The sequence below is a fragment of the Lutjanus erythropterus genome, chromosome 3, assembly GCF_056507025.1.
Source record: "Lutjanus erythropterus isolate fLutEry1 chromosome 3, fLutEry1.hap2, whole genome shotgun sequence".
In the NCBI taxonomy this organism is placed as follows: domain Eukaryota; kingdom Metazoa; phylum Chordata; class Actinopteri; order Lutjaniformes; family Lutjanidae; genus Lutjanus; species Lutjanus erythropterus.
This window is the reverse complement of record NC_139319.1, coordinates 35,765,906-35,784,994: the sequence shown is the minus strand read 5'-3', so window position 1 is coordinate 35,784,994 and position 19,089 is coordinate 35,765,906. Positions and strand designations below refer to the sequence as shown.

The following is a 19,089-nucleotide window of genomic DNA, read 5'->3' as shown; positions in this document are numbered from 1 at the left end:
GGCTACATAAGTTTGTTAGTTAGTCATCTTATTGACACAAAGACATAAAACATTTGGCATTCGGGCCCAAAAATATACCCAATCATTAATATCTACAATGAATACATTAGAAAATGATACATTAATTGGTCTACTACATCTGTTTGTCACTAACAAAGTGTAAAGTTTTGTATCAATAGCAGTTTACATGCTGATGTCTCATGGACTATGTGAATAATGAAATTATGTATTTATTGGCAGTGAATGTGGTTTTTGTGAGACACCTGAAACAGAATCAAACATGGCATCAATGGAAGAGGACTTCCCTCGAGGAGGGACCACAAAGAAGCCCACTGAGAAGAAAACAGTGGTGCAGCGGACAGAAGTGGACAACTTGTTCCAGGTAGAGTGCCACTATTTTCAATCTTATGTATCCACACTACTTTGATCCACACTTACGTGATTATCCCCAGAAAGGATTATCACATAATGTATTATTATAATTCACATTAGTGTGTTACATAAGTGGAGATCGTTCTTTCACACCAGCTGCTCTCAGTCTTTTCTTTCATACGCACAGCTTTTCTTGTGTTTTGTATACTCAGTCTCACTTTAGAAGGTGTCTGCAAAATGTCCTCCATAGTTAAGAATGCTTTTTTCTTGTAGTCAAACGAACAAGCAGAAACCAAGAAAAGAAAGGGGGCTGTCTCAAATGATGGCAAGAAGCTCAAGAAGCCAAAGACAGGCAAAGAAAAGGAAAGTGGTCTGACGTTGAATGCAGAAGTCAAGACTGTGGAAATCCTACATATCAAGGTAATATGTTTGCCAAGAACCAACATATATTTATGATTATTTACGTTTAAATCAGAGTAGACTAACATTTCATTGTAATGCTCTTGTGAATCAAAAGGGTATGCAGCAGTGTAACTAACTTGATTTTGTGTGTGTTTTTTGCGTTTGGCAGAATGTGAAGGAGGGTATGCTGATGCTGGGCTGTGTGAAGGAGGTCAAAGACTTTGAGGTGACAGTCGGTCTGCCTTCTGGCCTGCAAGGTTTCCTCAGCATCAAGAACATCTGTGACTCGTACACCAAGCTGCTCACTGAGCAACTGGATTCAGCCGATACAGAGGTAGACTGATGATTTTAATATCAAGTTAAAGATGTTTTTTTTTCCAGTCTGTTTTACTTCAGTATCTTTGTAGAGCTGCAGCTAATGATTATTTTCATAGTTGATTAATTGGTTGATTTGTTTTCTCGATTAATCGAACATGTCAGAAAATTGCGAAAAATGCAGAATTTTGACTTTCTTTCTTTAAAAAAATCTCAGCCCAATTAATTGATGATCAAAATAGTTGACAAGTAGTTTAATAATCGAATAATAGATGATTGATGTATGATGAAACCGATTCTGATTCAGGTATTGTGGTAACCTACAGGGTGCTGGAAATCCTTGAAAACACTTAAACTTTAAAGTAATGTTTTCAAAGTTTGAAAAGTGCTTGGATTTTGGATAAAACACATGGAACTGCTTTGCATTGTAAAAGTCTTACTTTCAAAATAAATCACTACCTGACTGAATAGTTCACTTTTTAGAAAAATAAATAAAATTACTCAGAGAGTCAAGTTGCTTTTGCTTTTTGCACAAAATCAAGATTACACCACTGGAGGCTTGCTTACTGCTCTGTATGTTTGGTTACACTTAAAGTGATGTGTCACAGTGTGTGGCAGACTAACAGATGTCAATAGGTTGCTGTTTTAATGAGCATTGAAAATGAAAAATTACTCAAAAATCAAAAGGGCTTTATTGACACTGAAGTTATTTGTCCAGTAATTGTTTTATATAGGTTTATTTTGTGATATGCAAGATGCAGATCTTATATTTTTACTTCACAGGAGATCTGCTCTCTGCCACACCTCTTCTATCCTGGCTTGGTGGTCAGGTGTGTGGTCGCCAAGTTGGATGTATGCAAAGGAGGTTCTCTTAGCATCCAGCTGTCAATCAATCCAAAGCTGGTCAACAAGGCTCTCACCTCAAACTCTCTGAAAGCTGGCATGGTGAGTCATTGATGAGGACCCTCAGTTAAATATTTGCTCTAAGAACTTAAACAGCTTTCCTGTTTTTATGCAACATTTTTACAATTATTTTGGTATTTTGTGACAACTCAGGTCTTGAGTGGATGTGTGGAGAGTGTGGAGGATCATGGCTACATAGTTGACATTGGCATTAAGGAAACCAAAGCCTTCCTGCCCAAGAAAGCAGCAAAAGACAAACACAACAATGGAGAAGGTATGCCAAAGTATAATATTTGATGTAGATGTAGTAATGTTTTCCAGCTTTTATCAAACACATTCAAAGAGTAATGGATTGGAGAGACATCTATCAAAAATGTTTGTGTTCTCATGCATCCAGAGCTGAAAGTGGGTCAGTATGTGACTTCTCAAGTGGAAGAAGTAAAGAACGAAGGGCGTGTGGTCCGTCTTTGTGTTAGCCCTCCGACTGCCGCACAGGCCTGTGCTGAACCTGAGCAGGGCTGGAACCTGACTAACTTTCTGCCGGGTCTTCTGGTCAATGCTACGATAAAAAAGGTAGAGACAGCTTTCATTTTGGTAATGCTGTTTAGTGTTTTTATGATAATAATATCATTTCTTCTGCACAAAGATAGTTAGAAAATTCTGAGTTGTATCCAGTGACTGATCTGCAAACGCCCTCATGCCAGTGGCTGGCTCATCTTCAGCGGTAGCTTTGTTTCATTTGAATAAAGTCTACATGTTGGTATTGCAGGTGACCAAGCACGGGCTCATCTTGGACTTCCTGTCCTCCTTTAGTGGCCAGGTGGACTTTCTCCACATGGAGGCAGACCAGGCAGACAGCTACACTAAGGGAACCGAGGTATAACAAGCGCATGGAATCATTTGGCTTTTAAGAGATGGTGCATCACTTTGTTAAATGTCACCAGTTGATCTGTGTGTAAACTGGACGGACTAACCCTGTTTTGCATCGATCCACTCAGGTGCGAGCCTGTGTGCTGTACGTGGAGCCCGCCACCCGTCTCGTGGGCCTGAGCCTGCGCAGCTACCTCGTTCAACCAGGGACCAGAATAGACACATCTCCTGCTGGAGGCGACCGCATTGGTGAGGTGGTGAAGGACTGCAAGATGCCCACAATGCACCACATGTCTGGAGCCATGTTGGAACTGCCAGATAAAACGATGGCCTTCGTACATGTGAGCCGGGGAGATGCTTTAAATATTTAAACCTTCTTTCATTGTTAAGAAGAGTAAATGCTTCAGATAATCGCTGTAAACATTCTGCTGACAGTTTGTGTATCATTTTTGACAGAGGAACAACCTGAAGGAGTCATCTGAGCCATCTAATGAAAACAGAGTGCTGGCCATTCCTCAACACACCTGCAGGATCTTGGACTTCAGCCCCATGGACCAAATTCATTTTGCTACTTTGCGCAAGTATGCAGCACAGCATTTATGTGTCTTACTCCATAGTAAGCATGGACCTTGGTCTTCTAATTTCATGTATTGACCACCCTATTATTTCTTGATTTCAGGAGTGTGATTGAGAGGCGTTTTTATAGATACCACGATCTTCAGGCTGGTCAGGTTGTAGAGGTAAGAATAAAGCATCACTCTATAGCACATATGATTTATATTTCACTTTACAAAGAATCAATCAAAGAGCACTATGTGTTTTTCCCACTTTGAAAGAAATTTCAATTTAAATTAATATTTATCTCTTTACCATGTGATGTTTTTGGGTGCAAGTCCTTCTTCAGACGTGAGACAAATTTAGACACTCACCTTAAAGTATCTTTCCAAGAGGTCGCCTTAGAGGTTATGTGATTACAAGATTTTAAACCAAAAAACCCTATTCCTGCTTTCTGTCTCATATCGACTTCCCTACGTGTGTCTCTCCCCTCAAGGGGACGGTGTCAGTCCTTCTGAATCATGGCATGATGGTCCATCTGTCTGACCACATCAAAGGCCTGGTGCCCCGGACTCACCTGTCTGACATCGTCCTCAAGAACCCAGAGAAGAAGTACATGGAGGGCATGAAGGTCAAATGTCGGGTCAGTCCAGTTTTCTACTTTGTTTTAAAGCCATCGAGAAAACCACAAGTAACAGATCTGTCACCTGCAGTTACAAGACTCGCAACTCATCTTTCATATTTGTTTTGTTTGTGTGTGAATATGTTCCCTCAGGTGCTGTCAGTAGATGTAGAGAATAAGAAGCTGTGCCTGACTAGAAAGAAGGCCCTAGTTGAAAGCTCCCTGCCGTTGTTCCTCACCTATGCCGACGCCCGTCCCGGCCGCGTGTCCCACGGCTACATTGTCTCCATCAAAGACTTTGGCTGTATCTTTCGTTTCTACAACAACGTCAAGGGTCTGGTGCCGCTCAGTGAGCTCAGCTCAGAGCCCGTCATCAGCCCAGAGGATGTGTTTTATGTGGGGCAGGTGAGGAGGTCATACAGCCTGGACACTGGGGGACATGTCTGTTTTAATGATCTGCTTAGAGCTGTTTTGGTTCTTTGTTTAAGATGTTTGGGATAAACACACCTTTGACTGTGAGTCTGTCTATGTTGATTTTCCAGGTGTTAAAGGCTAAAGTTCTTCAGTGTGACCCCAGTAAGGCGAAGATGGTGCTGTCATTTAAGGCAGCGATGGAGGGAGACACAGAGGAAGCCGCAAAGCCCCAGTTTGACTGTGAGGTGGGGAAGGTAAGAAAAAGACGTAATGCCTGGCGTTTTCTTTCATCTCCATTTATCAGTTTTTGATCTCAATATGTGTGTTTGTGTGATGCAGAGGCTGGAGGCCAGGGTGCTGAAAAAGTTGGTCAATGGCCTGGAGGTGGCCATCCTACCTGAGGAGATCCGTGCCGTACTACCCACAATGCACCTTTCCGATCACATATCCAACTGCCCTCTGCTGTGGGAGAGTCTGCAGGAGGGAGACAACATCTCCAACCTCATCTGCTTCAACAGGAACAAACAGAATATTGTATCCTGTTCATTAAGAGTCTGTAGATTTCGTGCGAATCTGATCTTAGTTAATCACAACACTGCTGTGATTGGTTGATTCTGTACAGCAGAAGCATAGCTGTGGTTTTCCTTAGCTGCTCCTCTATTTTAGAGTCTCACCAAGAAACCAACACTGAGATGGTCACTGGAGGAAGGAGTGGTTGCCAAGGATTTCTCTGAAGTCACAGTTGGAATGCAGCTGATTGGCTGCATCAAGAACATCATGTCCTATGGCGTCTTTGTAGAGTTCCCATACGGCCTTGTTGGTCTTGCACCCAAGTCGGTTAGTAAAAGGTTTTGTGTTACGTCTTCTAACTTGAAATTGTCTACTTCTAAGTTGTTTCTGACTTAACTACTTCCTTTGCTTTTCTTGTCTTCAGGCCATGAGTGACAAGTTCATCAGCGACGCGACGAAGCCCTTCCAGCCGGGCCAGACGGTGATTGCTAAAGTGACCAACCTGGATGAAGAGAAGCGGCGTTTCCTGGTCACACTGAAGATTTCAGAGGTCATATCTCCAGAGGGTGATGCCCAGACCAGACTCATTAACGGTCTGCAGGAGAGAAGAGCTGTGACTGAAATGTTGGCTATGAGAGGTGTGATTGCATTGGTGCCTATAAATAAAAAAATATATATTTAGATTTTTAAATTTATTATTTTGAAGTTTGTCTTCAGTGACTAACCTCTCATTATCTCTCACAGATAACAGTGATCTCCGCCAGCAGCTGGCTGCTCTGTCTGTGGGTGCGAAGCTGAAGCTGACTGTAGATACTTCGCAGGACACTGGTGCCACCTTCAAATCTGATGATTTGGTCGGTGCCACCATAACGGCGACCAAGTACCATGTCTTGGGTATGTATTTAACCAGAAACATTTGAAATATTGACGATAACAATAGTCATTGCCAACACATGCATTTCTTTCAATGTCTTGAGACACACAAAACAAAACAGACTAGTTTCATATTTTCATTGTATGATTGGATCAACAAAAATAATGTGGTAGATGATGCAGCTACGTTACACTTACTACTACAACACACATGGTTTAAATATTGTTTATTAATGGACCATGATAAAATACTTTTGGGCACTTATTAAGTATTTATGAAAGAGTGAGGAAACAGAAACAAGGAAATGGTACTTGAGCAATTACCTCTGTCAGGGAGGTTTTATTTTCGGTGCAGTTTGTTTGTTTGTCAGCAGGATGACAGAAAAACTACTGACTCAGTTGTCATAAAACTTGGTGGATTGGTGTAGCGTGGGCCAAAGAAGAACCCGTTAGTTTATTCAAATCATGACACAGATGCATAAATTATTTTACACTTTCATTACCATTGCAAGACAGGGCATCTCATGCTGGTTGAATAGATGTAATGCATCTTTATGTCCAGTAGATGGTAGCAGAGTTTAGTAGTGACAAAACACAGCCAGTTTTAGCCATATGATGACTCTGTCACAGTCCACGTCCCAGTAATCCTCTGGTGTAGCCTAAACATGCAGTCAGTTCAGTTCAATTTAAAGAGGCTTTACTGGCATGACCATAACAAAATACAGTGTTTCCAAAGCACATTCAGAATACAAAATGCACAAATAAAACACTGGCAGTAAACAATAAAACATGTTACTGTAACATTAAAGTGTGAACAGGCAACTGAGCGTAACTGATGGATTTCAGCAACAATAAAATAATAACAGTAATAGCATCGTGTGTGTGTGTGTGTGTGTGTGTGTGTGTGTGTGTGTGTGTGTGTGTGTGTGTGTGTGTGTGTGTGTGGGGCAAAGGCTTATTCTGTTACTAGATTGCAGCTCTCTCTATGTTCTCCCAACAGGATTAAGAATTTGTTTATATTATTTATGTTTTTGAATTCAGGGTGGTTTTGTTTGAATTTGGGGAAGTATTTGGTTTGGACAGGCTGGAGTTTTGTGCATTTTGTCAGGAAATGCAGCTCCATTTCTACTTTTTCTACTTTGCACAGCTGGTAGAGGCGTCCCTCTTTGGGGAACCATGATTTTTTTGTATCTGCCCATCTCGATTGGCAGGCTGTGCTCATTGAGTCTGCACTTTGTCAACGCAGTTCTTTGTTTAAGTGTTTCAATGTTGGAGTCCCTCACACGTCATACAGAAAGCAGTTGCTATGGAGCACTGGGGGACAGTGGTTTCATGGGAGAATCAGTATAAATGTAACTAAGGTTAGGTGTTGGTACTCGATGCCTTTAAGATATCGACCAAAATAATCCAGTACCAAGTAGTATTGAAATTTTTCCAGTCAAAATATATCTGTATTCAATCCATTTTATACCCAGATCTAGAAAAAATGACAAGTTGTATGGTTTTACTTGCAGTCAATTGCATCAAAAGGTCTTTAGATTTAATGCAACATGTGATTGACCCACTGCCACAGCAGCTATGTATATTACACTCCTATAACGTCTGATAAAAATAAATAAATATATAAATGGGATTATTTCAGGAATGCTTCCATCCACATGATGGGTATTTTTAGGCAACTTTTTCGGCAAGGCAAGTTTATTTATGTAGCACCATTCAGACACAAGGTAATTCAAAGAGCATAGAAATACATTAAAATACGACATGAAGAGAACATTAAAATTGTACTTTAAAGACCATAAAAACAAAAGGTAAAGCAAACTTACATAAAACCAGTGGCTACAGATTACCTTGGTAGGAGGTTATGTATCTACTTCATTGGAAAGTTGCAGTAAATGTAAATGTTTTGAGCCCCAATTTAAATGAGCTGACAGTTTTGACTATAACAAAGTTTTAAACTCTGAATTGTCTTCAATAAACTCCAAACTGTTTTACAAAATCAGCAATATTATTAACAGTGAATTTGCACTTAGAGATTTACAGAGTGGCCTTGGTGGAGGTCTGCACTCTTCATGTGCTCTTCTAGCTAGTTACTGCACTTCTGTGAAGTTGGGGGATTTGTAAGAGGTAGATGAAAAAGAGAACGGTCAAAATTGTCACAGCTGAGGACATAATATGCCGCCTTTATTTTCCACTGTCAGTCAAACCTCTAAAAACACTGGATCCTACATCCCAGACAACCCCACAGCATCTTTCAAATCACTTTCCCCCTGACTGGTAGAAGTCCGTATCTGTCGTCGTGTAGAGTTTCTGTTATAATTTTTGTAGTCTCCAAGCCCTGATACTACTCAAGTGATGTCACTTGAATCATTTTTCTCAGACTTGAGAGCTTTCCATCCAGAGCCACAGAGAACGTAACACAGCTGCTGTCACATCCTGATTAATTCTAACTAAGAATGGTAAACTGATCTTCATATGTAAAATCAGTGGAGTTGCCTTTTAACTCCGAAGCTGTGGAGCTGTTTCGTACCCCTTACACAGATGATGTAAGTGATATAATTTTCTGTTGGCAGGTTCTAACTTGACCCCAGGACAGAAAGTTACTGCAGTCATCCTCCATATTGACATCCTCGCGACGTGTGTCCATGTGTCCATCCTTTCCAAGCTGGTGGCGAAGAAGAAATCTGTGAGTATCACTTTTCTTAATGCAATTTTGTAGTTTCAAAGCAATGGCAGTGTTTTAACTTTTTATGTGCTGTGGAAAGTTAGGCAGAACATCCACTTCCTAACTTTCCTTTTTTTTTTTTTTTTTGAGCAGCATGTTTTCACACAAATGTAGACATCTATTTTTTTCCCCCAAAAGACTACATAGACTACAGCTCATAATATTTTATTTTTTAAAATCTGACATTTTCTGTCAATTACGTTCTAATCTAACAATCTGTAAATATTGGCCTATCACAACTCTATTGGTATCAGCATATATTAAATACTGATTATAACAGTATCTGCTTTGACAGATTCTGTCCAAGCATTAATTTGAGTTCTTGAAAATGCTCCATAAGTGCTTAGTATATTTATGAAGTTTTTTGACATTCTTTATCCCACAAAATGAAGAAATTAAGAAAAATAAACATGGAATTTTTGATATCGGTACTGTCTGAAACAAATTCCACATTGTGTAGTGCATCCCTAGTTTTTTTCAGATTATTATTTTATGTGTGCACAGAGTGAAGGACACTCTTAATGTGTCGGTATGAATTCTGTGTTCTGTGTTGACATGGTGCAAATATTTGAATAGATATCTAATACATTTCTCTTGTGTTTTTTCACAGAAGTAAGTAGAACTGTAAAACAAAAAAAAATCTATATTGAAATATTTCAAGGGACACAATGAGAATATTTTCTCTTTGGCTGAGAAAAAATCGAGATCCTCTGTGTTTCATTTCTTGTAGTTATTGTCCTTTTACTATCTGTGTTTTCATGTGTTTTTTCACAGTTAACTGAAGGAACAAAGTACACGGCGATGGTGCAGCATGTTGACAAAGACTTCGCCGTCATCTCACTGGATGATACGGCGCAGCTGACTGTGATCCAGACCAGCAGCCACCTGAATGAATTATTTCTGTCTGAGTCAGACAAGCTGAAGGGAGGGATGAGTTTGGCCGTTGAGGTCATAGAACCCAGCTGTCAGGAGTTGCAGGGGCTCCCTCTCGTGTCGTGGGAGCGCAGTGGCCCAAAACGACAGCGCACAATCTCAGAAAACCAGGTGGGTTCGAAGGGTCTCCACTTCGGTGAAATCGTGCGAGGTACAGTGCGGACGGTGAAGCCTACCGCCATTCAAGTCACACTAGTTGATGGGAGTGTAGGCAGCGTGCACGTGTCCGAGGTGGTGGAGGCTGCAGATGTGTGTCGGGGATCCTTCCCCACATCCTCAGTTAAAGTGGGCAGCGTGGTCACCGCCAGAGTCATCGGAGGACGAGAGGCCTCCAGTCACAGGTACGTCCTCTCATTTTACATGGTGGAATAGACATTTATTATGAGTGCAAGTTCCTACTTTTGTCACGTTGTTTAATTCCATTGTTAAGAATAATAACACAAGAAGAGTGAAACGTAGAAAGGAAAGTCCAATTTAAAAAAAGTGGGTTTTTAAAAGTGATTTAAAAGACAGAATTTGCAGCCCTGGTCTCCTCAGTCACGTCTTTCCTTGGTCCTGGAGCCCCAACTGCAAAGGCCCGATCACGTTTGAGTGCAAATCAGGATCAAGGAACGACCAGGAATGATCATATAACCAATGTGAAAGTGTAAATATGAATGTGATGATTTTCAGTGTGTTACGTTAAACTGTATTGAAATTAAAATTGATCTTAACTCTCATTTCAGATTTTTGCCTTTCTCCCATCCTAAATTTACATACACCATTCCTGAACTCACACTTATACCCAGGTAAGTGTATAGTACACTCTGTAGTATACATTATACATTGCATCATAATATTAGTTAATCCTAAAGAAATTAGTAAATTTATAGTATTTTCAGTTTTAAACCGTCATCCTGACATTGTTGTTATTTGCATTTGTTAACAATGACATTGTGCAGAGATTAAAAAAAAAAAGAAAAGCTAATTACAGTAATATAAACCTGCAGTGGCTATTCATATTTTATGTCAGGATATGTATTTTATCTGTTTTCATCCTCTGTCCGACACATTTTCTGACATGTTTTTCTTTCTTTTTCTCTTTGCAGCAAACTGGATACGAGTACAGATTTAAAAACAGTTACAGCAAAAGAAAAACTAAACAGCTATAAGGTCGGGGAAGAATTGACATGCTTTGTATCAAAGGTGAGTTCAGGAAATCAGTAGCTTGCTTTCTTCCTGACAGCTCCCACAAAATGTACCTAAGTCACAAAGAAATCTAAAACGGACGAACAAACCTGCAGCTGTTGTTTTCAGTGTGTTCATGCTTCTGTCTGCAGTTTCACCCAGAGAGGAAGTCGTTAGAGGTCACCACTGATCCCTGTGTTACTGGAACAGTTGAACTGTTGGCCATGATCACTGATCCAAAAGTAAGTTTGAAGCGGTATCCTGTATTATAGCTCCACAGTAAATAAAAAAGAACTTAATTTTAACCAGCTGTGATTGTTTAAATTCTTTTTTCAGGATGCCGGCCACCCAGAGAAACTGTACAAGCTGGGTCAAGCTGTCCGTGCCAGAGTGGTAGAAGTGAACTCCAAACCTCATCGCTTTGTGCTGTCACTCACAGGTCAGAGGCGGCTCAGACTGTTTTTTTTTTTTATTTTATTATTTATGGCTTTTCATCATCATGCTTCACCTGCTGTCTCTTGTTGTGGTTGCTTTTGTTTTGCAGGTGTCCATAAGCTGGAGAAAGGCAGTGTTACTTTGGGGATGGTGACGAATATTCAGCCACAAGTCGGCCTCCTGGTCAAACTGCCCTTTGGCGCAATGGGGACTGTTGCCATCACTGACCTGGCTGATGCCTACAGACCGAACCCTCTGGACAGTTACAGCAAGGATCAGCTGCTCAGGTCAGTAGACACAGCAGCCGCTTTTGGTTGGAAAAACTTCATATACTGCACACAGTCAGACTTCATGTATCAGACCAGTTTTATTTCGATTACAAACTTCTGGTAAACTTCTGGTTAACTTCTGTTTTTCTGTGTGACCCTAAAAGAACACGCTCCTGTCGTTAAGATTAAAAAAAGTTAACTGCTGGTAAAGCATTTCCATTGATGTTTTTTTAAGTACAGCACTAGAAGAGATTGATCGGAATGCCAAAAAGTTTTTTACATTCGCTTGTAGTGATTTGTGTCTTTTTTGAGAAAAGTTCATTTTGAGGTTCGACTGGTGCTCTCATAATGCTTTTCAGAACGTAGACTTGGCGACACATACTGCTTATCTTAATGAACCAACTCCTAATAATCACATAATGGTAGCTGATGTAAACTAGCCTTCATTTGCATTTTCTTTTAGCAATTTACTCATTTCAGATGCATTTAGATGGAAACACTGCTCATGGTTTCCTTGTAAACATTGGTTTTGGTACCACTAACTGCTATATTATTATATATTATCTGTGAAGTGCAGATTTGGAGTGTTTTCTTTCTCTTTTGCCTCAGGTGTTTCCTTCTGGGGAGTGAAAATGGCAAGTGGCAGCTGTCTCTACGTCCATCGAGGTAAGAGCTAGTTTCTTTGGATTTGTGAGTTTTTGTAATAAATTAAAAGCTTTATAGGCTCGTATTACAGAATGAGGTTGACCGTAATTTCGCTCTTCTAGGCTGAACCCACAGCAGGCCAAGCCCGCGAAGGACCCCGAAGTTTTGTCTGTAGACAAACTGAAGTCCGACCAGCTCATCAGAGGCTACATCACGTCTGTGGGAGAGCAGGGGGTCTTCATCAGGTAACTGAGAAATTCATCCAGCACTGAAATTTCACTTTAAAAGGATAGCTCTGATTTTTGTAGTAGGGCTGTATGAGGTACTTATCCATAGTCGGTGTATTAACTACAGTAGATGACGGTCAGCACACCTCCAGTTTGGAGAAGCAACAGGAGTACTGTGTAGAAAACCGAGTACTGCTGTGGACAGGGTCAGCAGCAAAACGTATTTTAGTCACTTTTAAAAAATCAGTAACGGTTTAAGTGTACGCTATATTTGGAATATTTTCACTGCTTTACCTTGTTGTCAGCCAAATATCACTCTCTCCAAAGCTACCTGACTCCATAGGCAAAAACTTTTTTTTCCTTGCAGAACATGGGAGTTGTTAATCTGCTGCCACCTCAATCTGTCAGTTTGTTGACTTGGGTGTTTTAGTTCAGATTAGGGTTAGTTCAGATTTGCACAAGTTGCACAAAAACGCAAAGACAGAAAGGGGCAGTGGTAGACAAGCAGCTCCCATATTCTGTGAGGTAAAATAACTGATTTTGCCAAAGGAGTCTGGTAGCTTTGGAGAGAGTGATATTTGGATTACATAACAAGGTTTCCTGTTTGAAGGCAAGGTAAATTGTTGAAAATATCCTAAATATAACATACACTGGGAGCTTTTTTTACATGGCTAAAATATGTTTTGCTGCTGCTGCCCCTAATTTCCCAAGAAACATGTGCTTCATGCTTCTAAAAAGGAATAACATTCTCCATATTTTCCTGGGGTAGATATTTCAGCATTTATTTCAATGTACATCCTCGTTCTTGCAGATGTAGATGTCCTTATTTTACATGTTTGTCTTCCAGGTTGTCAAGGAGCATTGTAGGAAGAGCTGAACTTCAACAGGCCACCAAGTATTTTGTCAACAACCACAAGGTCCTCTCTAAGCACCTGCCTCCCAACACCCTGCTCACTACCAAGATCCTCAGGTAAAAAAAACAAAACAAAACACAGATTTCCCTTTTGTTGTTCTGAGTGTTTGAAAATAAATGTCAGAAAGACATTAATCCTGACAAACGGGAAGCATCTAACGGCATAATTTTGACGGTGTGTCTTTACATAACATGTTGTCCAGTTCAGCTTTAGGTAGCGGCTGTTTATGGAATCAACACTGTCACTGTGTCGTTTTTAGTCTGCAGCTTTTTCTATTATTGTCCTCAGTATTGACAAAGAGGAGGAGCTGGTCAACCTCTCTCTGCTCCCAGTGGACACCGGGAAGCCAGACGTCCTTCCAGAATCTCTCAATCTGCCTCTGCGACTGATTGGAGAGGAGAAGAAGAAACATGATACTGAGAAGGAGAAGAAGAAGAAGAAAAAACGCACGCTGTCAGAGAGCGAACAGGTAACAAACAGCCTCAGTTTCCTTTGACTCTCACATCAAACTGCTTTACATTAAATAGTAAAGACACTGTAGATGACTCACTGCTCTGCCTTTTAAGCTTGCTGAGATCCTGGAGGTGAACTGTGCTTAATGTAGGAAAACCACTTCCACATAGATCAATGGCTTCTTGACTTATCAATCATGCAGCATCCTTTGGTCTGACAGTAATAAATGCTGCATTGATCTTTGCCTCAGTTTAAAACTCTGCATACTCTGCAGCTTTAAACTTTTAACTTGATAATTTTCAACTTGAACCCTATTTTCCCATGTTTTTGTGAGTGACTTATTTGAAATTGGTCCAGTATTGAGGGAGAGCGCTGCAGCTGGCAAAAGCAAAACAAAGCTACAATGTAATGCCTCTGGGAAACAGCATATCATAGAAGTACGTCCACTACAAGTGCTTGTTTTTGGCACTGACAGGCTCAGATCGTATATCACAAGCGGGAAATTTTTTGAAGAGTAAGATACATTTTATTTAAAGAGAAACAGCTGTGTCATTTCTCTTGCCAAACTAACCGGACTCCCTTTGCAAAATCGGGAGAGATGTGAGGGAGGTTGGATGTCAGAGAAGCAGTGTGGGAAAGACGCATGTACAGCCAGATTATTTTCACATCTACCTCTATATTTATATCACCCAAACCAGAGTTTGTGATTGTTGGAGCAGTGGAAAAATGAACGAAGATGTTTTTGGTGAGTTTGATTTTTGTTTCGGTTGACGAATGACGAATGAAGATGACAATGACAGTGATAAAGTTACGGTTTTGCAAAGGGAGTCTGGTGAGTTTGGCAAGAGTCAAAATGCATTTTACTCATTAAAAAGCTGTGTCTCTGTTGCGATCTTTTCCATAACTTGTCATGCTATAGTAATAGCAATCTGAACCTATCACTGGCAAAAAGAAACACTTTTAGTGGATTTACTTTGACGAGGCACAGCTGCCTGGAAGGACAATGTTGCAGCTTAGTTTTGCTTGTTCCGGCAAGAGCGCTTTCCCTCAGTACAGGACCAAAAACTGTATCGCAATTGGTCGTTCAGACATGAGAGCACGGTAAAATGGGGTCCAGGTTGAAAAATATCGAAGTTACCCTTCAATGCGGGCTGATGGTCACTGAAGCACTTATTTGTATGTGTTGTGGTTCATTTCCAGAAACAAGCAGAGTTGCAGGTTCCAAAGAAGAAGAAGAAAACAAAGAAAGCAAGGAGTGATGGCAACGACAGTGGAGTGGAGGTGTACTTCAGAGAGGAGGAGGATATGGATGATGAAGAAGAACCCAAATCAGATTCTGTAAAAGTAACCCAATAAGCTGCTTCTTAGGATTTTTTTTACAGTCATACAAACCTCCATGTTTTTTTCAGATTCTAGATAATATTGCTATACCAACTCTGTTTGTCTTCCTTCATCTCAGCAGGTAACACAAACCTCAGCAGGACCATCCAGGCTGCAGGTGGCAGCAGGTTTCTCCTGGGATGTGGGACTGAGCTCCCTGAAGCCTGCCTCTGCAGGACAGGAGGACTCCAGTGATGGAGAGGACCAAGAGGGAAGCAGCAAGGTGAGCTGACCATAAGGATGCACATGTAATCTTAGAATTAATAATACAGGGACAGTTCCCCCCAGAATCAAGAATACATATTTTTCCTCTTATCCATAATGCTGTTTATCCATGTGAGTTGCTGAGTTTTGGAGATATTGGCTGTAGAGATGTCTGCCTTCTCTCCAATATAATGGAACTAGAAGCGACTTGGCTTGTGGTGCCTGAAACACCAAAAAATCTGTTTGAAAGAAATCTGTTACTCATGATAACCCACAGTTCTTGTTGTGAGAAGTTTCATATAGGAACTACTTTATTTCTACAGAACTACACCCCTCAGTTGTAATTTATAGCTACTTCTCGTTTCCTTCTCTGCATCTGAACATTTTCTACCACCAAACCACAAACCACTTGTCTTTTTTCCCATCCTCCAGCCCCAGAAGAAGTCTCGTCATGAGCTGGAGCAAGAGAAAAAGGCAGCAGAGAAGTCCCTGGTGCAGCGGGAGGCTCAGCTGATGGATCCGAGCCTGCGGCCCGAGAACACAGCTGAGTTTGAGCGTCTGCTCCTCGCTTCGCCCAACAGCTCCCTGGTTTGGCTCCAGTACATGGCTCACCATCTACAGGCCACACAGATCGAGCAGGCTCGCGCTGTGGCTGAGAGGGCGCTCAAAACCATCTCCTTCAGGTGACTGATAGAATGATAGATGTGCTTTTTAAGTTATTCTACTGTGTAAGTGTCACTGAGACAAGACTTTGTTTTGACAGAGAAACCAACAACAGGCAGCAAAAAGATAGGAAAAGGTTAAAATGAACAACAAAAATATTCTCCTTTATTTTTATTGTGTGCGACTTATTTTTGCCTGAACCCTTGTGTCATGCCTAATCTTTAGAGTTAGTGTGTTGAAACAGGCTTCCTTTGTATAAAACATGGCTGTGTTGATGGATTTTTTTTTATCTGCAGTTGGTTGTATTTGTTTGTAAAACGTGTCCTGTGTTGGTTCCAGGGAGGAGCAGGAGAAACTGAATGTGTGGGTGGCCCTGTTGAACCTGGAGAACATGTACGGCACAGAGGAGAGTCTGAAGAAAGTGTTTGAGCGGGCGCTGCAGTTCTGCGAGCCCATGCCCGTGTACCAGCAGCTGGCGGACATCTACGCAAAGTCTGACAAGATTAAGGTCTGATCTACTGAGTGTTTAAATGCCATACTTCACACATCCTGCCTGTTTGTTGTGACTGCGTTCTTAAGCCACTAAAGTCTGCATGTCTCTCTTTCTGTGCGTGGTACCTGCTCCGTCTCATGTTTGTCTGCAGGAGGCGGAGGGCCTGTATAAGACGATGGTGAAGCGTTTCCGTGAGAATAAGGCGGTGTGGCTTAGCTACGGCACCTTCCTGCTCCAGCAGGGTCAGAGTGACGCTGTCAGTGTTCTCCTGCAGAGGGCGCTGAAGAGTCTGCCCTCCAAAGAAAGTAAGATGGCCTGTCCACGCACTGAACACGTAACATTACAAGACAGTTTGATATATATGTATACTTATTTTGGACTGAACAGGGCATGTTGTCCAAAGTTTTTTTTTTAATCAAGCATGCCAACTATATAAAAAATATGTTTAAAATTTCTGATTGCTTTTGTTATCCTTGTTCATTTTGTGAGCTTCTATCTGATTTATCATCTTATTGTAATGCACACTGCCAGACAAAAAAGAAAAAAAAAAAACACTCACAGTTGCAAGAATCTCAGCCAAGTTAGGGGTCTCCATCTTCGACTTTCAGGGGGCAGCCCTAGACTGAAAGCAGCCAGTTCTCATTCCTTTGACCGTTCAGTCAGTCTCAAGAGTGCAGATTTTTTTCCCCCCTGTCCCATCCGTGCATCTCCACAGGTTTTAACCTTTACGTATTGTCATGCTTCCTCTCAGGCGTGGATGTGATCGGCAAGTTCGCTCAGCTGCAGTTCCGTTATGGTGATCCAGAGAAAGGTCGCGCCATGTTTGACAAAGTCCTGACGACCTACCCGAAACGTACAGACCTCTGGTCCGTCTTCATCGACCTCATGGTCAAACATGGTTCACAGAAGGAAGTCAGGTGAGCTTGCTTTGCTTTGCTAGTTTCATTCCTTGTAGGTTCTCTGTTCATAAAGAGGTAAACGTACTTGCTAAAATATGCAACATAAACTAATCATATGTTGTATGAGGTACTTATCTATAGTCTATCTATAGTTTGGAGAAGCAGAGAGGAGTACTGCCATAGGAAGCTAAGCAATGTGCTCCTGTACACAGAGTCAACAGCAAAATGTATTTTAGTCACTTTATAAAGAGCTCATCTAAAAAAAGTAATATCATTAGAAGTGTATGCTATAATAAAGATATTTTTTGCTTTACTGAAACCACTGTTTATATAAGCCAAATATCAGTCTCTACATTCCAACAAAACTCCATAGGCAAAATCAGTAATTTTACCTTGCAGAACACAGGACTCGGTTTTTTTGTTGTATTATGTGACTTAGGTAAATCTGAACTAACTTTTTAAAACACCAAAGTCACAAAATAACTCAAACTAACCAAATGAGCGAGGCAGGGGTAGACCAGCAAGTCCTGTGTTCCCTGAGGTACAATTTTTGACTTCACCTATGGAGTTTGGTTGGAATGGAGAGATCAATATTTGGCTTATATAACAGTGGTTTTCTGTCTAAAACGCCTGTCTGGAGGCTCTGAATATCCTAAATATAGTGTAACATAAACTAATATGTTTTTTTTAGATGGGCTCTTTTTAAAGTGTCTAAAATACATTTTGCTTCTGACCCTGTCCACAACACTACATTGCTTAGCTTATGTGCTGGTACTCCTCTCTGCTTCTCCAAACTTGCATCATATCAACCACTATCTACTGTAGTTAACACACTGACAAGTACCTACTTCAAAAAATCTGAACTATTCCTTTAATGGTTTACATGATTAAAACCTGATATTAATGAGCTGGTTTAGTGTATAAAAATTAGATTTATGATCTCACACGAGTGCTTTACAGAGTTTTCCACCTTCCTTTCTCCTGCAGGGCGCTCTTTGATCGTGTCATCCACCTGAGTGTTTCAGTAAAAAAGATCAAGTTCTTCTTCAAGCGCTACTTGGAGTATGAGAAGAAGCACGGCACCCCGCAGAGCATCCAGGCGGTCAAAGAGAAGGCCATGGAATTTGTGGAAGCTAAAGGCACTGAAGCTGCCGACTAATGACCAGAAACACATAATAATACACACACTGTGTATGTGTGTGTCGACTGTGGTGTGCTTAACTCAGTCTGAGCATCACACTTGTTTGGAAAACATGTTTGTGGCTGTGGACACTCATACAGATTCCACCTGAATAATGATCAGTTTTTGAGATTGTAATTTTTTTCTATTATTTTTTGAACATGGAAGTCTGGTTTTGATGCTGTAATATTACAGAACACAACAAAACTTTTGTAAAGTGGCTTGTAATCATCTGTAAATGTTAAAAACAAACTGGTATTTAACATTTCATCAACTTTGTTTTTGTCAATTTTGTATGAGAATAATCAATGTTATGACTATTAGTTTCCTGCATTTTTAAAATGATTTATTAAAACTACTACAATGACTTTTTAACTGGCTATAAAAAATACCGCTATATGACCTGCCTAAGCAAACAAGACCATCTGCAAAGAATATAGACTACTTCTGTATAGTTATTTTTAATGCCTGACATCGGGTAGGATTGTTTAAATTTTACCAGGCAAAGTTATAGTGAGTAGTATGTTAGCTATTTAAAAAGAAGCATAATATTTTTTTGCTTATTTTTGACATTATAGTTTGTGGTTGGGCCTCCAAAATCAACAAAATATGAAAGTCCCTCCTAGTAGCTTTAAAGTAACCTGACACACCAGATGGTTTGTTACA

The 19,089-nt window shown here is 40.6% G+C and overlaps 1 protein-coding gene across 3 annotated transcripts; it reads left to right on the top strand.

The window, feature by feature from the left end:
- The first annotated feature begins 256 nt into the window (after window positions 1-256).
- pdcd11 (programmed cell death 11) lies at window positions 257-18,798 on the top strand. 3 transcript variants are annotated; one of them, XM_084715954.1, is made up of 35 exons: window positions 257-382; window positions 646-792; window positions 944-1,108; window positions 1,873-2,034; window positions 2,146-2,266; window positions 2,390-2,565; window positions 2,762-2,869; window positions 2,991-3,203; window positions 3,319-3,443; window positions 3,542-3,602; window positions 3,914-4,060; window positions 4,193-4,444; window positions 4,582-4,707; window positions 4,793-4,987; window positions 5,120-5,290; window positions 5,388-5,601; window positions 5,708-5,857; window positions 8,410-8,522; window positions 9,336-9,835; window positions 10,220-10,282; window positions 10,583-10,679; window positions 10,814-10,903; window positions 10,998-11,100; window positions 11,206-11,383; window positions 11,975-12,031; window positions 12,133-12,255; window positions 13,085-13,207; window positions 13,440-13,620; window positions 14,805-14,942; window positions 15,067-15,207; window positions 15,621-15,871; window positions 16,191-16,359; window positions 16,496-16,649; window positions 17,096-17,261; window positions 18,231-18,798. In XM_084715954.1, exons 1-35 carry the CDS (start codon window positions 281-283, stop codon window positions 18,400-18,402), a joined length of 5,454 nt encoding a protein of 1,817 aa, XP_084572080.1. In that variant the 5' UTR covers window positions 257-280; the 3' UTR covers window positions 18,403-18,798. The 3 variants fall into 3 exon arrangements, with proteins under 3 accessions (XP_084572080.1, XP_084572079.1, XP_084572078.1); XM_084715953.1 differs by having other exon boundaries at window positions 14,805-14,948; XM_084715952.1 differs by having other exon boundaries at window positions 14,805-14,948; window positions 15,064-15,207.
- Window positions 18,799-19,089: the final 291 nt, after the last annotated feature.